Source organism: Chlorocebus sabaeus, chromosome 7 (genome assembly GCF_047675955.1).
Source record: "Chlorocebus sabaeus isolate Y175 chromosome 7, mChlSab1.0.hap1, whole genome shotgun sequence".
Lineage (NCBI taxonomy): Eukaryota > Metazoa > Chordata > Mammalia > Primates > Cercopithecidae > Chlorocebus > Chlorocebus sabaeus.
Genome location: NC_132910.1, coordinates 112,249,128 through 112,269,404, shown reverse-complemented (window position 1 = coordinate 112,269,404; position 20,277 = coordinate 112,249,128). Strand labels below are relative to the sequence as shown.

Below are 20,277 nucleotides of genomic sequence, written 5' to 3'. Positions count from 1 at the left end.
GCTGAGTGCAGGAGTACAATTATTTTTGTTACATAAAATAATAATCTCAATTTCAACATCAGAGGAGAAATTTTTTTAAGAAAACAAATAATAGTAACAATGATCATGATCTTAGTAATAATAATTAGTTGCCATGCTACAAAATGTTGCAACTTACTTTTTATAATTAAGTAGACTTAGAAGTTTATTAATTATAATTTGAGAATACTATTTCACTAAGTATTATTCTAAGTGCATGGTTTATATCATTGACCTAAACAAACACAAAAAGCTTAACTTCTGGGAGCGTAGAATCTGTTAGATGGAGGCAGATGATAAATAAATATAGTAAAATACAAATTATGCCGTATGTAAGGTGGTAAGTGCTTTTGGAAAATGTAAAAGTGCAGAGCAAGGACAGGAAGGCTTGGGAAAGCTGAGGAGACGGGGTGTGCACCCAGGGAAGGAGGGTTTCATCATTAAATAGGGTGATCAAGCTGGCCGTGCTGAGAAAGCGAATTATGAGCAAAGATCTTGAGGAAGCAGGCATTGGGATTCTATGGAAGAACTTTTCAGGGAAAGACCCTCCAAAAGGCAGAAGCATGGATGACGTATTGGATGAACAGCAATGGAGGCCAGGAGATTCTGTATCGGAGACATCAAGGAAAGTATAGTTAGTGATGAAGCTGGAGAAGACTGGGGAGGTGTCAGTTCAGGTAAGGCCAGGTGGTCATTATAAGGACTTTTGGCTTTCAGTCTAAAAGAAATTAGAAGATCCTGTAAATTTCAAGAGTATCTTAGCAGGTATTTTGTAAAATCCAACACAAAATTTATCTCTTCTAGAAACTGGTATTTTGGAGCTGATTACTGTCATGACTTGTCTGATGCTTAAAGAATGAAAAAAAAAAATCACTCAAATTTGTGAGAAAGACTGATGAGTATAAGGTTAGAAGTTAGACACCATGTGATAATGATAATGGTGACTGTGTTCATGGGGATAGTAGAGCTATTGCAAAGGGATCATCATTTAGAAGGTAGATTCAATTGCATTTCCTGAGGATGTGAAGTATGGGAGGAAGATGGCAGTCAAGGATGACAGAATCTTTGCAATCCTTTGCATAACAGGTGGAGAACCATTTCAACTCTTTCGTGACAAAGAAGTTCAGAAGTTGTCTTGTGGCAAAAACAAAATTTCTTACGTGTCAAAAATATTTCCCTTCTGTTCTATAAAAACCAATTGGTCTAAATTTACTAATTATTTAAAGTCAATTTCAAGAGCATACGAGCAGGTATTTTGTAAAATCCAGCACATTATTTATTCCCTTGCCAAAGCTGATGGTATTAATAGTAACATATCTGCTTTTCTGACTGAAAATTGGGTCATGAAAGTATTATCCTGAAGGTAGCCATTTGGAAATATTTTTATCATTAATGTATGATTCTGTTGATGAAAATCATATAAATGTTTCCTGTATAAAATGTGTTATTTTATACTTGAAAACTTATAAATAAATTTTCTTAAAATTGCAATTTTTCTAAATGAAGTATGTTACATTACATTTTTTAATTTTGATCTGCATATATTTTTCAGTTCTGGTGAACTTTTATAACCAGACAGCAAAATAACTGAATTTAGTGCAAAACTTTTGAAAAGCTGAAACAAAATGTTCAAAACTTTTAGAAATCATTGAGTAGACATTTTTCAAAGTCCAAAGTTATTTTGAAAATTGGCTGATATTTTTCTCCTCCAAATACATATATCCTAATTTGTTTGAAGGCAATTCATCATGAACTGCCTTCTGACACTTCCTGTAAAATATTTCCATAAGTTAACTTTTAAAAACATTCTCTTTCCATTCATAAAAATATTCATTCTTGAAGGCTCAATGAAAGCCTTACCTCTTTTCCTTATATTTTATCCTGCATTGTACTGCTTCCTCTGAGCTTTCGTAGTGTGTGGTCCTTTTTATTTTTATTTTTATGACACACATCAAGTTATTTTAAGTGCTCTTTTCACCCTCTAGTCTGTAAATTCTTCAAGGACAGAAACGGGTTTATTTTCTCTTCTAGTCTCAGTTCTTTCACTTACATGAGAAAACATTACGATGCTAACAGTCACTAAATCATCTAGCTCAATTAGTGTTTCTAATGGTAGTAGTAGTAGTAGTATGAGTGGTATTTCCATGGTACTTAATACTCACCAGGCACACCCTAAGTACTTTACTATCTCACCTAATACTCACAATAACCCTTTGAAGTAGGTATTATTACAGTCTCCATTTTATTGTAGAGAAAACTGAACCATAGAAAAATTAAGTAACGTCCCAAGGTACCATTATTATTGTTGTCATTATTATTTTAATGTAAGTGAAAGAGTTAAAGTTTGAAATTGGCTTCAGAATAAATGCTCATAAACATGACCTATACTGACTTACAGTGATTCTCCATTAGGATTGTATTGCTTGCAGAGATGATGGCATGTATTTGAGCCCCTTAGGTTTCATTTTAACCTCCAATAGAGGAAAAAGACCCAAAGCAATGTTTTTTATACATGAGGCATAAATAAGAGAGCAACATATCCACACATTCCCAGGAATAAACAATCAACTAAGAGGGAGTGTCTTTTATATGCAAAGAGGTTCCCACATTGGAAAGGAACACAGACTATCAGATTCCATCTGTCCTTGTTATTGGCTGGACGACCACCAAAGAGTCTGATTCTGTTTCCTTATCCCATTAAATGTGGGTGTTAGCCTAACCTATGGTTTGTAGTATGTCTCTATAAGATAATACTTATGAAAGACCTGGTGAAAAGAAAAGCAATTTGTGAGAGCTGGCAAACTGGAAATTTTCATTCAAATTGTTCCCAGATCCTTACCGTTACTTACAGACCTTTGATATATTCTTATAATTAAATAACAATGAGGTTTTTTTTTTTTTTTTTACTGTTGCTTTTGTCATTTGTGTTGACTATCTTATCTTTAACATTTTAAAGATGTAAAGATTATTCCATTTAAAGCTGCATGGAAAATAGGCTATTACATTCACACATAGATTAAGTTTAACATATAAAGGGAAAAATATGAAAAATCAAAGGAATCTTATGGCTTTGTCATTAGTGTATTGATTAATGATGACTTTTTAGGGTTATATATGCACTGAAATTATTGATTAGTACATGAAAAAATTTAAATGAAACATCTGGCATTCTAACACAATTAACAGAATCCAGATTAACTGTTCCTTAAGCAATAAAGCTATTTAATTACCTAAATAACATCAAGTCTGGGAATAGCTGTTCTATGTTTGTGTAGCAACTCAAGGTTATAAAGAATTCAGTTTCCTTATATTTTTCTCCTCTGCACCCTCAAAGTATTAGGTTTTCCTCTTAACCTAATAGCTTCCTGGTCTCTAAATGACTTTGGAAACTAGAGGCTTAATATCCTCATGGATAGCATTCAAAGTGGGAAATAAGACAACGTGTGGTGGAAGGAAGCCTTCTGTTATCTCTGTTGATGGAATGGAGTATTATTCTCAGAAATCATGCATCATATTAATCTTTACAATACAGAACTAAAATATGCAATGTGACCACTGTTAGCCTCTGAAGAGTCTGGGAAATTCAGTATCAGTCAAAAGGAAATAGAATTAGTAATTTCCTTGGATCTGTGGTGCTTGCCAAGTGAGCTGCCTTCCCTGAGGACATTGCTGTCCATCTGATCCCCAAACAGTATACTGACTCTCTTAGCCAGGAAAAAAGGGGTAAAGACACTAATATAAAAAATGTTTAAGTGAGGTTGCTCCAAAATCCAATAATTATTCCAGTAATGCAAGAATATTGAGAATTTTAAATAGGCAAAATGAAGGGCATTATTTTATAAAAGAGAGGCCTTAATAAGACTTAATTGCTAACATTTAATTTAAAATATGAATTTCTATATTTCCAACCACAACTATAGTTTACCTGTTACTAATGCACTGAGAAGAACATTGCATTATGGATAAGTACTTAGAAAATTCTTTAAGGATATTTAATAGAGCTTTGGGAAGAAATGCTTTCACTATTGGATAAAGTTTGCTTCATTGGATACAATTTTTTTCATGTTACATAGTTAGAAAATATATAAGTACCTACTCCTGGAAATTAATTTTAAATTGTGTTAGCTTGTAATACGAATAGCGTAAAATTAAGGTGAATAAAATAACTTCCTGGCATCAATTTGTTTTCTGAGAATTTTGTTTTAAGTAAATACTAAATATTATAAATATTAGCAGAAAAACACATTTTCATACCACATATGGTACATAAAAAAATAATTCTTTTTTCTTCTGTGGTTTTGAATTTCTCATTAAGGAAACTTAACTAGCTGATCATTCGTTAGAATTACAGCCATATATCAGATTGTTGGCATTTTAACATTACAGATAGCAAAATCTCGTAACCAGAATAGGGATAAAATAAATCTAATAGTGTAAACATAGTTCTCACCTGCATTCAACACTTAATTAAAATGAATATATTAATCTTTTATATCTTGAGTTTCTAAATAGCTTCTCCCACCTCACAATGTGCATAGGTAATAAATGAACTGAAAGCTATGTACAGTTGTGCAAATGACAACAAAATGTTTATCATGTATATGACAATTGTGATCATGATAATCATATATGATAAAAAATTTAGAAAGATAATACTTTATTAATTTATATGAATGTATATGAATAAAGGGTGATATTTTCAAATATCACATAAGGTCTTAGGAAATTATATATTTGGCAAATTAAATTTTTAATCTGACATCTAAATTAGAATCTTCATAATTTCTGGCCTAGCTTTAAACTAATAGTTTAGTCTAAAACATTTTTTTCAATTCTTCTTTATTGTAGGCAGTGAGCACAGACCCTGTCCCAGTTAAATTACACTATGACAAATCGCATGATCAGGTCTGGTTGCTAAGCTGGGGTACCTTGGAGAAGACATCACCAACACTACAGGTAAGTGCATCTCTGTATATTAGAGAAAATAAAGATCTTTAAAGCTTTCAACATTTTATTGGATATTTGTGATCATTTAACAATGACATTTTTCCATCTGAAGACTACAGCTTTAATCATAACTAGATAGGCACAGAAAAGGGCAAAAAAAAAGTTGGCACTCATGTACTTTTGGATGGGGAAAAATCGTAGGTTATATGTATTAAAGGTTATATTTATATGTGAAAAGAATAACCTATAGTGACAACGCTGATGCCATTAGGAGGAAAAGAAAGTCATAATTTACTTTTCAACAATTTTGGTAAAGCACGTATGATAGAGACAAAGAGAATTCGACGGCAAAAGCCTCAAAGCCATTTCCATTTTTCTCTAATCAGGTAATAGTCTATTCTCTGAGGAAAGGCTTATTTCTAAAGGAAGAATAGAGGTGTAATTCTTAGGGATTTTGCCTCTCTGCCTTGAAGTTGTTTATGTGAGAACTTGACAGATACAGAAAAAGAAAAATCTGCATTTTGGTCATGACCCTTTGGAACAGTCTTTAGACTTTTATAATTACAAGTTTTAGCAGAAACAGAACGGGAATGGGAATGAGTGTTTGGTCCTGGAAATGTGTTTTATATTACAGTATTTTTCAAAATGCTTTGCCATTTTACTGCCTCTCTTAACAAGACCCCAAATTATTAACGTTTGGACATTTTAAAATACATTCTTTTAAATGAAATAATTTTATTTTTAATCAGTTGTCACTACCAAGACTTTTAATGTTTCTGAGTTATTTTCAGTATCGCAATATTTAACTTACAAATGACACTTTTATGTAAATAGAATATTTTAATACAGCTAGCATAATGATGGATCATTTTATATTCACTAGAAATATGTGTCATTTGAAACATTGAAAATATATTATAGTATTTTAGTTATTTAGTTTGCAAATCAATCCACTCTCAAAATTTGAGGTCTTAAAATTAAAGGATGACTCACAATTCTGTGAGTTGGCTACCTGGGCAGCTCTGCTGATATGATCTGGCAGCACTCATGGGCTCCAGTTATCTGATAACTTGGCTAGAGGTGGAAGGTTCAGAATGCCCTATAGCTCTCACGTCTATCGCATGGTGGTAGTGCTCAGCTGGATGCCTTGTGTCCCATGCATGTGATGCTCACCCTACGCTCATCTTCACAGCATAACGGTTTTAGGTTACAAAAGTGGAAGCTACAAGACCAGCTGAGGTATGGGCTTCAAAATGCACATAAAGCCAATTTTGCTACATTGTATTCATCAAAGCAAGTCACATTGCCTACCCAGATTCAAGAGGATAGAATGATAGAGCCAATTTCTTGATGGACAAAGCATAATCTTCACAAAGGGCAACTTTTAGAATCATCTATCACAATATGGTAATAGGTGCTTGCTATTTGAGATTTTGTATTCATGCATACTCTTTGCAAGATGAATAAAACAGGTCAATATATATGATTTTTTAGAAAATATTATTATAAATTATTTTAATACACTATTAACCTTAAGATTAGCATAGCTTAAAAGTTTAATTTTTTTCATGTCTTTCTTTTAAAAAACTAAAGCTGCATATATTTTTATTATACAGTTTTCTTCAGAATTGATCCCATCCTCTCCCCTTTGATTCATGCTACTTGGATAGATTAACAACTTTCCCAGTGTTGCAATTTTGCCACAAAATAGTTTAGACAAATTCCTTTGACACTGTACACAGAAGAAAGCCTTCTGGAGGTGTTCTTCACACACATTGTTCAGCCATCTAAAAATGGGTTCTTCATTTTTCTCTGGATGCCTAATAAAAATATTTTGTGTGAATAGAATATGGTATATTTTAAAAATATTTGCTGGGTGGGAGTGGAAGGTGTCACAACTGAAAATACAAAATAAAGTGTAGGAATTGAGAAATATCCTTTAAAAAGGTATATACAAGAAGATTTATTTACATAAGATTTATGTGTGTGTATATTATATGAATATGGATATAAGACTGATTAGATAGATAGGTAGATGGATGGATAGATAAATAGATAGATTGATAGATAGATAGGCAAACAGTATGATAGGAAACCCAAGATCTCTGGATCAGAGAACAGGCCATTTCTCACTCATGGAGCATGTTAGTGTTTATGCCCCAGCCCTAATCAACTTTGGGTCACGTGGAGAGCCTAATGCTGCCCTGCACGTTCAGCACAGTTGCATGAACGAAGTGGTACCCTAGAATTATGTCTCTATGGTTTCTCAGGCTGCTGTCATATCAGCCTATCTTCTGTCTGGACAGATAATCATCATTACTCTAGAATGTATGAAAATCTTCCCCTGGAAGAGGAAGAGTAGGTCATTTCCCTTGAATGTCAGTAAATGGTTCAAAGGAGATAATTCTCTAAATCTCTTAGGAGCAAGACACTATCACTAGTCTCCAAGGCATTTTTGCTGTGCCATTAGCCTTAAACCAAGTTTGCCAATGCTCTTTGCTGTGAAAGACCTGACTCTGCAGAAATGTCAAAATATTCATGGATAATCGTCTCCCAAAAGATTATCAGGAAACATTCACAAAGGAAATGGAAGTTAAGACATGCTTCCTTTGGAGAAACTGAATTCACAAAACCAAAAATACGGGCAAGTCCTCACTTACCATTTAGTGTTTCCCATGCCATCATGATGAAAGATTAGGCTGGAAGATAAATCGATGCTGAAGTATGTTCTCAAGGATTAGAAAATTATACTTATCTTTTTCTTTGTGTTTTAATTTTTATTATAATTTAATCCATACATCTTTGTCAAATATAAAAGCAAAATATGTATTTTCTGAGATATTTATAATAAAGACTAATGTCATCATTGTAGATATATGATAATATTTTCCAATTCATGTCCTCAGATGGATTCTCAAAGATTTATCATAATTTATTTTACTTTTAAAAGTCATATATGTCTTATAAAAAATTCAAAATACTGCTTTAAAAATTATAATGAGTCTGTAATCCACAAATTTCACAACTGGAGTATAATTAATGTCTTATCAACTGCACAATAATTAAAGAAAATATTCCCAGGAAATAACTTGAAATAGAGGCCTTCCGTTTTGCTATTGTTCAGGAAGTGGGCCCCAGCCAGGAGGGATTCCGATGGAACTCAATGGAAGTATATTCATTTAAATGAAGAAAAATTACCCTTTGGGAAAAACAAACTAACTCTAAAACTAAAAATGATAAAATAAAATCTTGTCATAAAAACCAAGGAGAAGTTTTAGTCATGAGGGAGAATCACTATTTAACTTAGTCAGTAGTTTAGGAAGTTATTTTGATGGCCATATGTAGAAAGTATTTAAAAGGGGATAAATTAAAGGCAGGGAAAAAGCCCTTTAGAAAGCCACCAGAACAATGGTTGTGCAGTAGGAACGATGAAAGGTAACAGGAGTGTAAACAGATGTAAATAACTAATAGGATTTGGTAACTAACGGAATAAGGGAAATAAACTAGTTTAAATGTAGTTGACCTTTTCTTTAAAGGACTATAAAAGTTTTTTAAAAAATTCATTATGAAAGATGAAATCTCTTTTATTAAAACACTTAAACCCGTTATTTTTCTATGATAGGAGGAAAACGTTTTAAAATATGGATTTATGTATTATAAGATTTTAAAAATTTAAATGTTTCACATGATTTAATTTGGAGTTTTCAAAACTATGTTGCCAGTTATGTTATACTGCATTTATTTTTCTCATTATAAGAAGATTAGGATTTTTATAATAAAGAAGTTGCTTATATGCCTATTTATTTTATATTTTAAGCTGAAATTGTTCAAGACAAATATTTTTCTATTTTTTCTTTATAGAAACAACAGTTTCTATATTGAAAATAAGCAAAACATCACCAAATTGTAATTTGTGTAATAATATATTAATTTTGAGGATGGCATAAAGTCTATGCAAACAACTGCCAGAAACATTTATTTCATCTCTAAATAAAATTAAAACTTACACTACGAAGTGACTGCATTGTTGAGGTCTAACCAAGGTGTGTTCTGTTTAGGTAATTACCCTGGCCAGTGGTAATGTGCCTCACCACACGATCCACACCCAACCAGTGGGAAAGCAATTTGACAGAGTGGATGATTTTTTCATTCCCACCACAACACTCATTATCACCCATATGAGGTAAGTGCTAAGTTGAATGATTGACTTTTTAAAGATTTATCCCCAATTTAATAGAAAGCCATGTGAAATCATAAAGAAACTTATAAAACAAATACACTTGTACAATTGCACTCGCTTTAGCTTTGTCGTATCGGCTTACTGAACCTTTGTTTATCAACATTAGTGATGAGTTTCCCATAAAATCTTTCTCTTTATGCCTAATGGAGGTGTGAATTTGTGAAAATGCAGTTTTATTTTTAAAAATTACTTTAACAATGTTTTTGCAAGTTGTCATTAAGATTTTTCTGACTGGGTTCTTACAAAATGCTGGCATATCCCCCCAAAATAAATAATTTAGAAGATAAAATCACTTCTCAAATGGAGAGAATGTTAATTGAAACTTGGTATGGAGAAGCAACCACAATCATAGAAATATATTCAATATAAATATTTTGTTCACTCTCATGTCATTTTTAGATCATATTGTAATTAATATAAAATTGTATTAGGAAATACAAGAAGTTGAAATGAAATGTTTGAGGTCTGCACTTTGAGAAAAGATGCTAGTGTGTTTTATTCTTCATGTATTTACAAGAGGTGAAAAAGTAATATTAACTTCTAGTGATAAAACTGCAAAGCTTTATAGAAGAGATTTAAATGCTAAAATGAGGAGAAGGTTGGCATATCATGATATTTAGTATTATGTATCTTTAAAATCTATTGAAACAATTTAAAAATATTTGCTTAGCAATGTTAAAAATGAATTTGGACCAAACAAAGATTTTGTCCTTTTTCTCAAGTGAATTCTGATGTGTGGGAACTGCTCCAGCTAAGTTATGTGAGCCATTATTGGATTATTGTGCGTATTCGTTTCCTTATTTAAATTAAAAATTGTATCATCTAAAAATTGCAGTTGTGAGAATTATGGAAGACTGCATAATTCAACTTTGCAATAAATAAAAAGGGGGATTAATAAATCAGAATCGTAACTCAAAGACAGAATAAACTATTCCTTGCAAAGTCAAGTATATTTTCAAAGCTTGATATATTTGTCAATCAATTAGCCATTATTTTCAGAATGCCTATTATGTGCTCAGCAAAAAAGTGATTAAATAACATAATGTGCAGGTGGGGCATGGTGGCTTACCCCTGTAATCTCAGCATTGTGGGAGGCTAAGGTGGTGGTGTAGCTTGAGTACAGGAGTTCAAAACCAGCCTGAGCAATATGGCAAAACCCTGTCTCCATTAAAATTTCAAAAATTAGCTGGCATGGTGGTGCACGCCTGTAGTCCCAGCTACTCATGAGGGTGAGGCAGGAGGATTGCTTGTTCCTGAGAGGTGGAGGTTACAGTGAGCTGAGGTCACACCTTGTGCTCCAGTCTCTGTAACAGAGCAAGACCCTGTCAAAAATAATAATTATTATTATTATTACAAATTTTTATGGAAAATAAATTATTGAAACTACAGAGTGATGAAATTAACAATTTTTAGGTTCTGATTGTAATAGCTCAGGGACTTAAGAGTCAGAGTTGAACTGAAATCGTACCACTTAAAATGATATCTGAAAAATATATGAAGTTTTTATACATATTTGATGAGGATAAAATTTCATTTAATTGTCATTGGATGTTATGACTAATAAATATTCCTTTGTTATTTTAAAGTTATTGACAAAGTATTAATAACCAATAATTAGATACGTAACCTTTGTTTTTATCTCACTTGCCTATTCCCTATTACTGTATTTAATATACTATTATCAATCTTGCTTATTTTTAAAAAATGTACTATTAATACAATTTCTTTGAGTAAAGTTTTAGTATGTATGACACCACTAGGTATAATTGTGTATAGTTGGGAGTGTTTTCATCCTATAATATGTGAAGGCATCATTATGTTAAAATACCTACTGCGGTCAAGAGCATAGACTTTGGTGGCATTCCGTAAGTACTATTTGTAATTCTGTGTTTGTAGATATAATTTATATTTTGTCAGACCATAGTGTCTCTTTGGGTTCTAAATGATTACCTCAGAGCTGGAGGTGGAGCTAATATTAATTCAAAAAACATCTAAATATTGTGAAGAACTATAAGGCACACATTTATTTTAGTTCTATATATTATGAAAAAGAGTGAAAAGTATAATCAAGGATATTTTTAAGCATCTTTATATTCTTTCGAGGAGTGTGCAGTGAAATGCATGGGTATGTTGTCACTACTTTATTTACATGTGTTTAATTTAGTAAGAGTAATTTAGTAAGAATAAAAATTAAATTATGGCAATCCTACCTGCTTGTAGAATCCCATTTTAATGAACGTGGATGATCATCAAATTTCTTAGTGCAGCTCGAAGTAATTACTCATTTTACTACAGTGAATGCGAGGAGTAAAAATTAACATGCGTTTCCAAAAATAAACTGTTAACTATGTAAGGTAGTTTCAACATAATGAGAATTTATTCCACATCAGGAACACCTGAGTGATTGAATATGGTCTTTCCTCTTACCAATTTCATATAATTTCTTTCTTTCTTTCTCTCTTTCTTTTTTTGAGACGGAGTCTCCCTCTGTCACCTAGGCTGGAGTGCAATGGCACGATCTTAGCTCACTGCAACCTCCACCTCCTGGGTTCAAGCAGTTCTCCTGCCTCAGCCTCCCGAGTAGCTGGGATTATGGGCGCCCTCCACCACACCCAGCTAATTTTTGCATTTTTAGTAGAGATGAGGTTTCACCATCTTGGTCAGGTTGGTCTTGAACTCCTGACCTCAAGTGATCCACCTGCCTTGGCCTCCCAAAGTGCTGGGATTACAGATGTGAGCCACGGTGCCCGGCTCATATAGTATACTTCTAAGCAAATTCAGCATGTATTTAAATATGTGCTGCTGAGATTGAATCGTTATGAATTGTGTTTTTCAGAATTTGACACTACTTTCTGACTGTTGGGCTTAGTAGATATTTCCGTACCAGGCAGAGGGTGTGAAACATATGTGTTGAATTAATATTAGTTTTCTTTCTCTGACTCTACATCAGATTAATCTGCTTTTCTCTCATGCTGGTACACTTATTTCAAATAATTTATATCTTCAGTGTCTGAAAAGCTTCTGGACAAGTGTCAGACTTTTATATTCTTAGTGCCTAAAAACCACTGGACCATAATTTCTCATTCCTATGAGAAATTTATGTTTCTCATAGGAATGGAAGTAAAGAAGGAAGAAATTGATACACTATTTCCTAAACAAGATTATCTGGTACTGAGGGAAGAACTGTGTTTCCTATATATGGATTTCTCAGCCTCCAACACATTATCAGCATTAAGCAAATGCTGTGTTCAGAGCACACAAATTGTGTGGAACCAGTAACTACAGTAATAAGAATTTACATCTGCTGTCAGACAGATCTAAGCCTGAATATCCCAGCAACACCGTTCACCATTGACTCTGGTGACCTTAGCCAATTTACTTCATTTCTTTCTAAGGACTGGAATAAAATAATGCTTGAGTATTCAGTTGCTCACTAGTTGTTGTCCAGACTTCATAATCTTCACTGGGACACTGGCTCCCCATTGATTATTTACAATTTTCCTGAAAGTCTGTACTTTTCCCTGCCTGGCTTCATCTCATTTTTTCCTCCAGTTTTTCTGTTTCTGTGCCTATAATTTTCAGGCTTCTTTAATCTTTAAGTGTATCAGATAAGCATGCAGTGTCATAAAGTAAATCATGACTGAGGAATTTAAGAATACCATTTAAGACACATTTTCAGACTTGAAGTTAGTAAAAAATTTTCTTTAAAAATTTAAACTTAAGCAAGAAGTTAATAAATCATGGAAACCATAGTTTTAAAGTTGAAGAGGTTATGCAGTGCAAACGGAATATATTTTGGAATAACATAAGAAGTATAAATTCGTTATAGGACGAATTTCAATTTAGATTTTTATTTCTATAAATAAACATATACAGATACGTAAAATTAAAAGTGACTGTTAAAAATGAAGATGAATGTAATTCTCATAATAGTCAATTATGTCTAATAAAATTTGAAATGATAATATGTTACCTTCAAAATCAATTGTAGACAAATATAAAGCAAGGTTTCATTATTCTATGTGTAATTTGTATCCAAAAAAATAAGTTATGTAACTCAGTTGTCATATTAAATTGAAATTACAATATCATTACATATAACTAGATATATTTGAATATTTGAAGAATATTGTAATTCTATTATTGTTAACTTTTTAAAAATTTCATGGCTAATGCATAGGAGATTTGGCGAGTTTTCACAATGCTTGTGTTAAACTTCAAAACAAAAATCCTCATAAAGCATGAGGATTTACATAATCAATTATTTTATTTTTGATGCCATTGTGAAGAGAAAAATTAAATATCAGTTTCTTATGTGTGAAACTGTAGCTTGCTGTGCAGGTGCAAGTAGAATTTGCATAATAAAGATCAATAGATTTGGCAGTTACATGTTATATTTTCTTTTATACGTAAAGATTCTAGAAAGGTAAGGAGAATTGAGAAAAAAGGAGGAGAAGCTAAGAAGGTGGCAGATATTAGGCAATGAGTAATTTCCATGGAATTTTTCCATGAAACCTCCCTCAAAAAATCTTCACTAATCCTTCCTGAGAATTATTTGTTTGAGGCAGAAGGGGGATAAAAGTGAGAACTACATGGAGACCAAAGTGATGCAGAGCGGGGAAATATAATAAATCTGAGTGCAGGATACCAAGAAGGCCCGAAAGTGTAACCTACCAAAATGCAAGAATTAGCAGAAGTCTTTCCTAGAGCTTTTGACATAGCAGGAATAAAATGTGTTGGCAAGAGAATAACAGCAAGATATCTTCACCTAGATTGCAAGGGAACAGCTAACATTTGGCTTATTTGGTGTTATAAGTAGAAATCCTTCAACGTTCTCACCGACTAAAATAATACCTTTGATACAATTTAAAACAAGCGCCAGTTGATTTAAAAAAAATAAAAATAAAAAGATGTATTATAACTGGCCCTTTGTAGTACCTGCAAATCATTATTTTCCCATTTCTTCTCCTATCTCTCCCAGTTAGAGTTCAAATACAAACACATTTAATCCAATCCAGCTGAAACATGCTGATGGCAATTGGCACACAGGGCACTTAGAGTAAATTCAAGGAGATGACTTATGATTTATATATCCACTCCAGGGCTAGTCCTGTGAGTAATAAGAGAAGGCATAAACTCAAGTGATGTTATTTGAGATGTCTTGAAAGGCTTACCTACTCTTGAAACCATCCCCCCCAACTCAAACTACTATTTGATTATATTGTTTGGAATTTCAAACCACTTCTCTTATTTTTTAGGTTATATTTGTAAAAAAATCAATCTTTAAATTGCTCTTATTTCCTGAGAGGAAAATGCAGCAGTTAGGAAATTGATATGCTTATTATTGCCATTTTTGTCTAGGGGTTGATTGGTTGATTATGTAGTGTCTTAAAATGAATGTTTGTACTGGGGAGGGTGTGCGTGTATGTGTGCATGCACATTTATTTATTTCAGTCAGTGATTATATGATAAGCAAAAAGATGAACAGAGATATTTGTAAATCACACTGACAGGGAGACTTTAAGCAACAGGCATTTATGTACAACCCTGAAGATGCCAGTTCCCACAACTTTTTCCTCCTCTGTTAGCCTGGTTCATTTGGCATGACGTGACCTGCTAAATGAAACAAGTAAACAAACAACTAGTGTTCAAAAAGTTTCCTTATAACATTCCTCCCCTCCCCAGCACCACACCCCAAGATGATATTGGTTTGGACTTGAATATCATAGGGTAATTCAGGAATTCAGTGAAGTGGACCTCAGTGTTACTCTTCAATTTGAATGGGCTGGAAAGGACAAGAGTAGCTGGAAGGCACTCCTTTAGGGTCCTCAACAGTGAAATAAGTGCTAAGAGTGCAAGAGTACTTGGAGCCAAATGAGGCTAGTAAGGAGTAAGGATTTATTGTGTTTCTGATCAGTAGTAATCCCTGCATGGCCAAAGGCTATGGCTCTTCTACACAGATGAAGTAAGATGAGAGAATAAGTAGCGGATACCACTCTGGCAGTCTGGAGAGTGGTCTATAGCACTCCTTTTCCATCATAAATTACAGCAAGGAAATGATTAAGAAGGGATTGAGTTTGATATATGTTTCCTTAAAGTTCTTCCAAGGGAAAAATAAACATTCTGTGAAAGTGAAAGTTAAAGTATATCATTCTCCCCCATATTTTATCAAATCCGTTAAAGCAAAAATTATATATATGGCTAACCATATATCAAGACTACTCATCTTATGACTTGATTCATGGACAGGCCGGGTGTATGGAGATACAATTTTAGCACTAAAATGCTGTGGTTCCATTGAAATCCTAGCACAGAAGAAATTGAAAATACCTGTTGTTCCATGGCATTTAGAGAAAAGTACAATCTTGGGATGATGAGCTGCAATTAACATTGTTTCAAAAAATGTTTTGTAGATGAAAATCTCACAAAAGTCACAATTCAGTGAGGTGTGTTTTAACTCCTTTCATCCTCACATGCTAATTCCTCCCTCAAAGAGAAATAAACTAACAAAGAATTCTAAATATCCCAGGAGCCAACTCTGTCTATACTCTCTCAAAAAGTGAATATTGAAATACACATAAGTTCTGAAACTGTGACCTTCCCTTTCCACAGTTTCTCTTACCTTCTTTACTCCCCCTCTTCACTCCAAACAAATACAAACTATATTTTCAGAACCTGTTATCTCATGGGTTCCTTAGATCCCCAGAGCTACTGCACTATCTGAAAGCAGAAAATATTCATAAATTATCAAAGTATATACATATACTTTTATATATGCCTGTGTGTATACATATGCAAACCATTGTTAGCAAACCACCCAGCATTCTTATATGTGTGCAAAGTTTCATCTACATAAACACTGGATAACTTTCCTTAATCTTATTTCTAGTGAAGTAAACACACTGTACCCATCAAGCTTTGATCTATAATGCCACTCTTTCTTTTTCATTATGGTTACCTGGTTTGCTTTTATTATAAGCAATATGTTCAACTTTGTTTAGCATATTAATCCAGGACACACATTGAGTGTAAAATGCTTAGACAGAAAAAACAGAATGCTTTTCAGTGTGTCATCTTTATTATTTCTTGAGTTAGAGAAACCTGTCTGCTACCCTTCTTAGTCTATGTTCTGTGTTAACTGTGCTCTGCTCTGACACTTGTAAGAAAGGAGTCTTGTGTCCGAAGTGGGTGAACATAATAGACCTGCACCTCTTTTCACAGAGTATTTTGTTAGTCATGTTCCTAGCCCACATTTGCTATGTAATGTTTTTTTTGTATGGGTGAATGAGATTGGATTTAAAGAACAAGTTATTTTTAACATATGCATATGTAATTATTTTTAAAAGGAAGAGTTTTTATGGGTATTATTGGTAGACTCTAAGCTCTAGAATTTAATAAAGACTCTAAATAAACGTATGCTACAACAATTTTTACTGAAGAAATCAATGGAGCACTAATAACACATAATTTAGAAACACTCCACATTGCAGATTTGACTCTTGAGTTTTATTATGCAAAGTAAAATAGCTCTTGCTTCTTCTCTCAGAGGTCCTTATGCTAACTCATCAAAGTGTTCAGTAAAACAGGATTGTTGATCTCACAGGATCCAGTATTCTCTTAAGAGACAGCTGTGGTATACATATATAAGCAAATATATATGCATATATAGGTACTTTTTTTCTTTCTTACATGTGATTTTGGGTTTGCTGATAATGGTAAATCACACTTACTTTACCCTAAACAAGTTAATTATGTTGTTGCAGAGATTACTCTGTTTGGTCATTAGTAAAAACACTCCCAAATATGAATTAAAATGCATAAAGAAATATGTCAGTAGTTAAGACATAATGAATACATCGAGAGAGGGGCAGAGTTCATTGTGAGAATTAAAGAATTTTCTTATATGAATTTAAAGTGTACATTGCATGGCCTATTAATACATATATCTAATACATGCAATATTTTGAATCAATCATACGTAGCATTAGCTAGTTCTCATGAAATTTTGGTAAAGAAAAAGATAATGTACATTGAGGTTTTTAATTCTTTGTATCATTAAGTGGATATATTACTTTTCTGTCAAAAGAAAAGGGCACATTATATATTTTATAATAACATCTTATTTTATGAATTTATATTTTTCTTGATGCAACTGTTATTAAAATGATAAAACTTCAAATACAGGAGTATATAACTTAACAGAAACTCTTAAAGCATTCTACTGTGGCTTAACAAAGCAACACCATTAAATAAATAATTTTATCTTTGAGAATACATACATAAATAATGGTAAAACATTCTGGAAACTTTCTGTGAATGTGACTAAATGCTTATTTTATATACACATCACTTTTTATTTTGTTTGACCATAAAAGCAAGATTAATTTACATGTAAAATTAGTGGTGGTGGCTGTGGAGGCAGTTTTGGGTGGACATCAGTGATGGCCCTGATGTGCTGTATCTTCACAGTGTTCAGTGGCTGTAAAAATTATTCATTGTGAATCCAACTGAGTTAATATTTTGTATCATATTAGTTGAGTTGTAAATCTGCTGATATATCTTCACTATAGCTATCCATGTACAATAAAGAAATTACTGGTTATTTTGAGTCAAACAAATAATATTCAGACAATCACATTCCTGTTTACATTTAAATTAAATTTTTATTTTATTTAATTCAGGCATTATTACTCGTTCACGTTTATTTTTTCTGGTACAATGTTTTATTTCTTGCTTTTCCTTTTGAACAAGAAATAATGCAGCAAAATGTCAAGTTTTAGAGTTCTTTAAGATATGGTTCAGACAAAAATGAAGTACATGAAAAGGATGACATTGAGCTTTTAAAATGAACCATAACAGGGAAATCCAGCAAAGTAGTGGATATGGGGAGAAACTGTATTATATCTAAATTGTCATCTGTCATGGATGAAAATGATGTGTTGATAATACTTTTGATACTTCTACCACTAACAGATCAATTTTAACAGATAAATTTGAAATTGATGTGTTTTAAAATATCTTAATATTTTAAAATACTTGAAAACAGTTTTTGGACTATCATAATATTTGGTTTATGGAAGGAGAATAAACAAGGTTTATTCTTATTAATAAATTCATTGTCAAAATTTCAAATTCATTAGGGAAACATGTTTTCTTACTATATTTATGCAAGTAAAACTTTAAAAAATTCATTTTTTATTTGAAGTCTATAAGGTAAATAATTGAAAGAGATTAACTTTTTTATTATGGTAAACAGTGACTTTATAAGTCAAGAATATGAATTTTAGTAAGAAATAAATGAATGACAATTTTAAAGAAAAGTGAACTAGATATATGAGAAACTGAAAGTAGAGGTGCTATACTACCATTTATTCATATGGTCCAACATAGAGTTTCAGTAATAATTTCTAACTTTCCTTTTGTCCTATGTACAATAATCATTTATAGTGTTTCTCTATAATTTCCTTACTTTAATATTGATTTTAAAGTCTGAATTTATAAATCAAGTTCGAGTTTACCATACCACTTCCATGCCTTCAGGCTGTATTGCTCAATTGTAGATTTTGTATTTATTGCTAAGGTTATTATATATGTTAATAGTGATTAACAAACATTGAGTACTTACTCTACACCAGATACTGAGCTAAGCAATTTTTATGCTCTGTCTCATTTAAAACTAGCAGCAACATAAATTTGTATTCCTATTCTATAGATGGTGAATCATTTCATATGTATTAGAACCAGCTATAAACTCAGTTCAGTCCAAATTTAGACTTACCACTCAATACATTCTAGAATTGAAGTTATTTCCTCATTCTTGGGGTAAAACCTAAAGATTGATGCACTCTACAAGTTATCCCAACCTTTGCAACACTCCCTTTTCTACCATTTACCTGCTATTACTACAACAAAACTTCACTCCTCACAATAGATCTACACAATATTTTTGTGCCTATCTGTATTTACTTGCAGAAAACTTTGTTTCTTTATCCTCTCCCTAATATTAATAAATCCTTCAAGGTCTACCTTAAAGCCACTGTTCATAAAATTTGTTGAAATTTCCCTAATTGAAGTCTTCTTGGCATTTTGAATTTTCATTATTTTTCATTTGTATGAGATACAAGCAGAAGCAAGAATTTGAGATCACACAGACCTAGGCTGGAAACTAGATTTCCAGCTCCTTTGAGACCTTTAGCACAGTATTTAATATCTCTTAGATCAGTTTGATTTTCCTCTTCCAAAGGTAAATGATTTCAGAAGGGAGAGAGAAAAAAATATAGTGTTGTGTCAGTGGTCCCTGCAGACCCTGCAGTAATTTTTGCTGTCTGCTCATGTCTAACTTCATAAAGTCTGTTCATTAATCTATTCTTCCCCAGTCTCACAGACACAGCCCTAAGCTGAGGCCCCTTGCCTCTCAACTTCTAAACACAATTTATTCTTTCCTGTTTTCCATATTTATCATTTTCTCCACACTTCAGTTCACCAGAGAACCACTAGATTCCTCTTTCTACGTTATATCTAGAATGATATAATACTCCAAAGGAAAGAAAAAACAACAACAACAAAAAACCCCTCAAAACTCAGATTTTGTCTTATTTTGCTACAGTGCTATATTAATATTATAGTTTTTAAAAAGCTTAAAAATAAAAGATTTTTTTCTTGTTGCTTATAGATCATGTCCCAACTACACCGAAGCTCCCTCTTTCAGCACCCTTATATTCTAATGTTGATATGTGCACATCATATGATCCAGCCAAGAATAACCTGAGTAGCTCCCGTACTTTCCAGCTTTCACATCATTACTCATTTTGTTTAAAGTGCCCTTTCCTATTCTGATTTAGATCCTCTTGTTATCAATCTGCTGGCCAAACTCAGTATCACTTTTAACTCATGTAACTTTCCTGCTCCTCTAGTCATTTAAGACAGCACCCCCCTCAGAAGTTACTTCGTGTTGAAGGCATTCAACCTTACATCAGTTGTAAACACACTTCATTTATTAAATAAGATTGCATTAAAAAACCAACTTTTCAAATACCAGACACAATTCCAGGCTCCAATAGGAAATGACATAC

At 32.6% G+C, this 20,277-nt stretch overlaps 1 protein-coding gene across 7 annotated transcripts in view; it reads left to right on the top strand.

The window, feature by feature from the left end:
* Nucleotides 1-20,277, top strand: part of FSTL5 (follistatin like 5) — a 786,887-nt gene that overhangs the window by 707,469 nt on the left and 59,141 nt on the right. For all 7 annotated transcript variants that reach the window (XM_008000150.3, XM_008000148.3, XM_008000146.3 and 4 more), the window contains 2 exons: nt 4,867-4,974; nt 9,024-9,148. In XM_008000150.3, the coding sequence (XP_007998341.2) occupies nt 4,867-4,974; nt 9,024-9,148 (233 nt within the window). The remainder of the gene's footprint in view (nt 1-4,866; nt 4,975-9,023; nt 9,149-20,277) is intronic.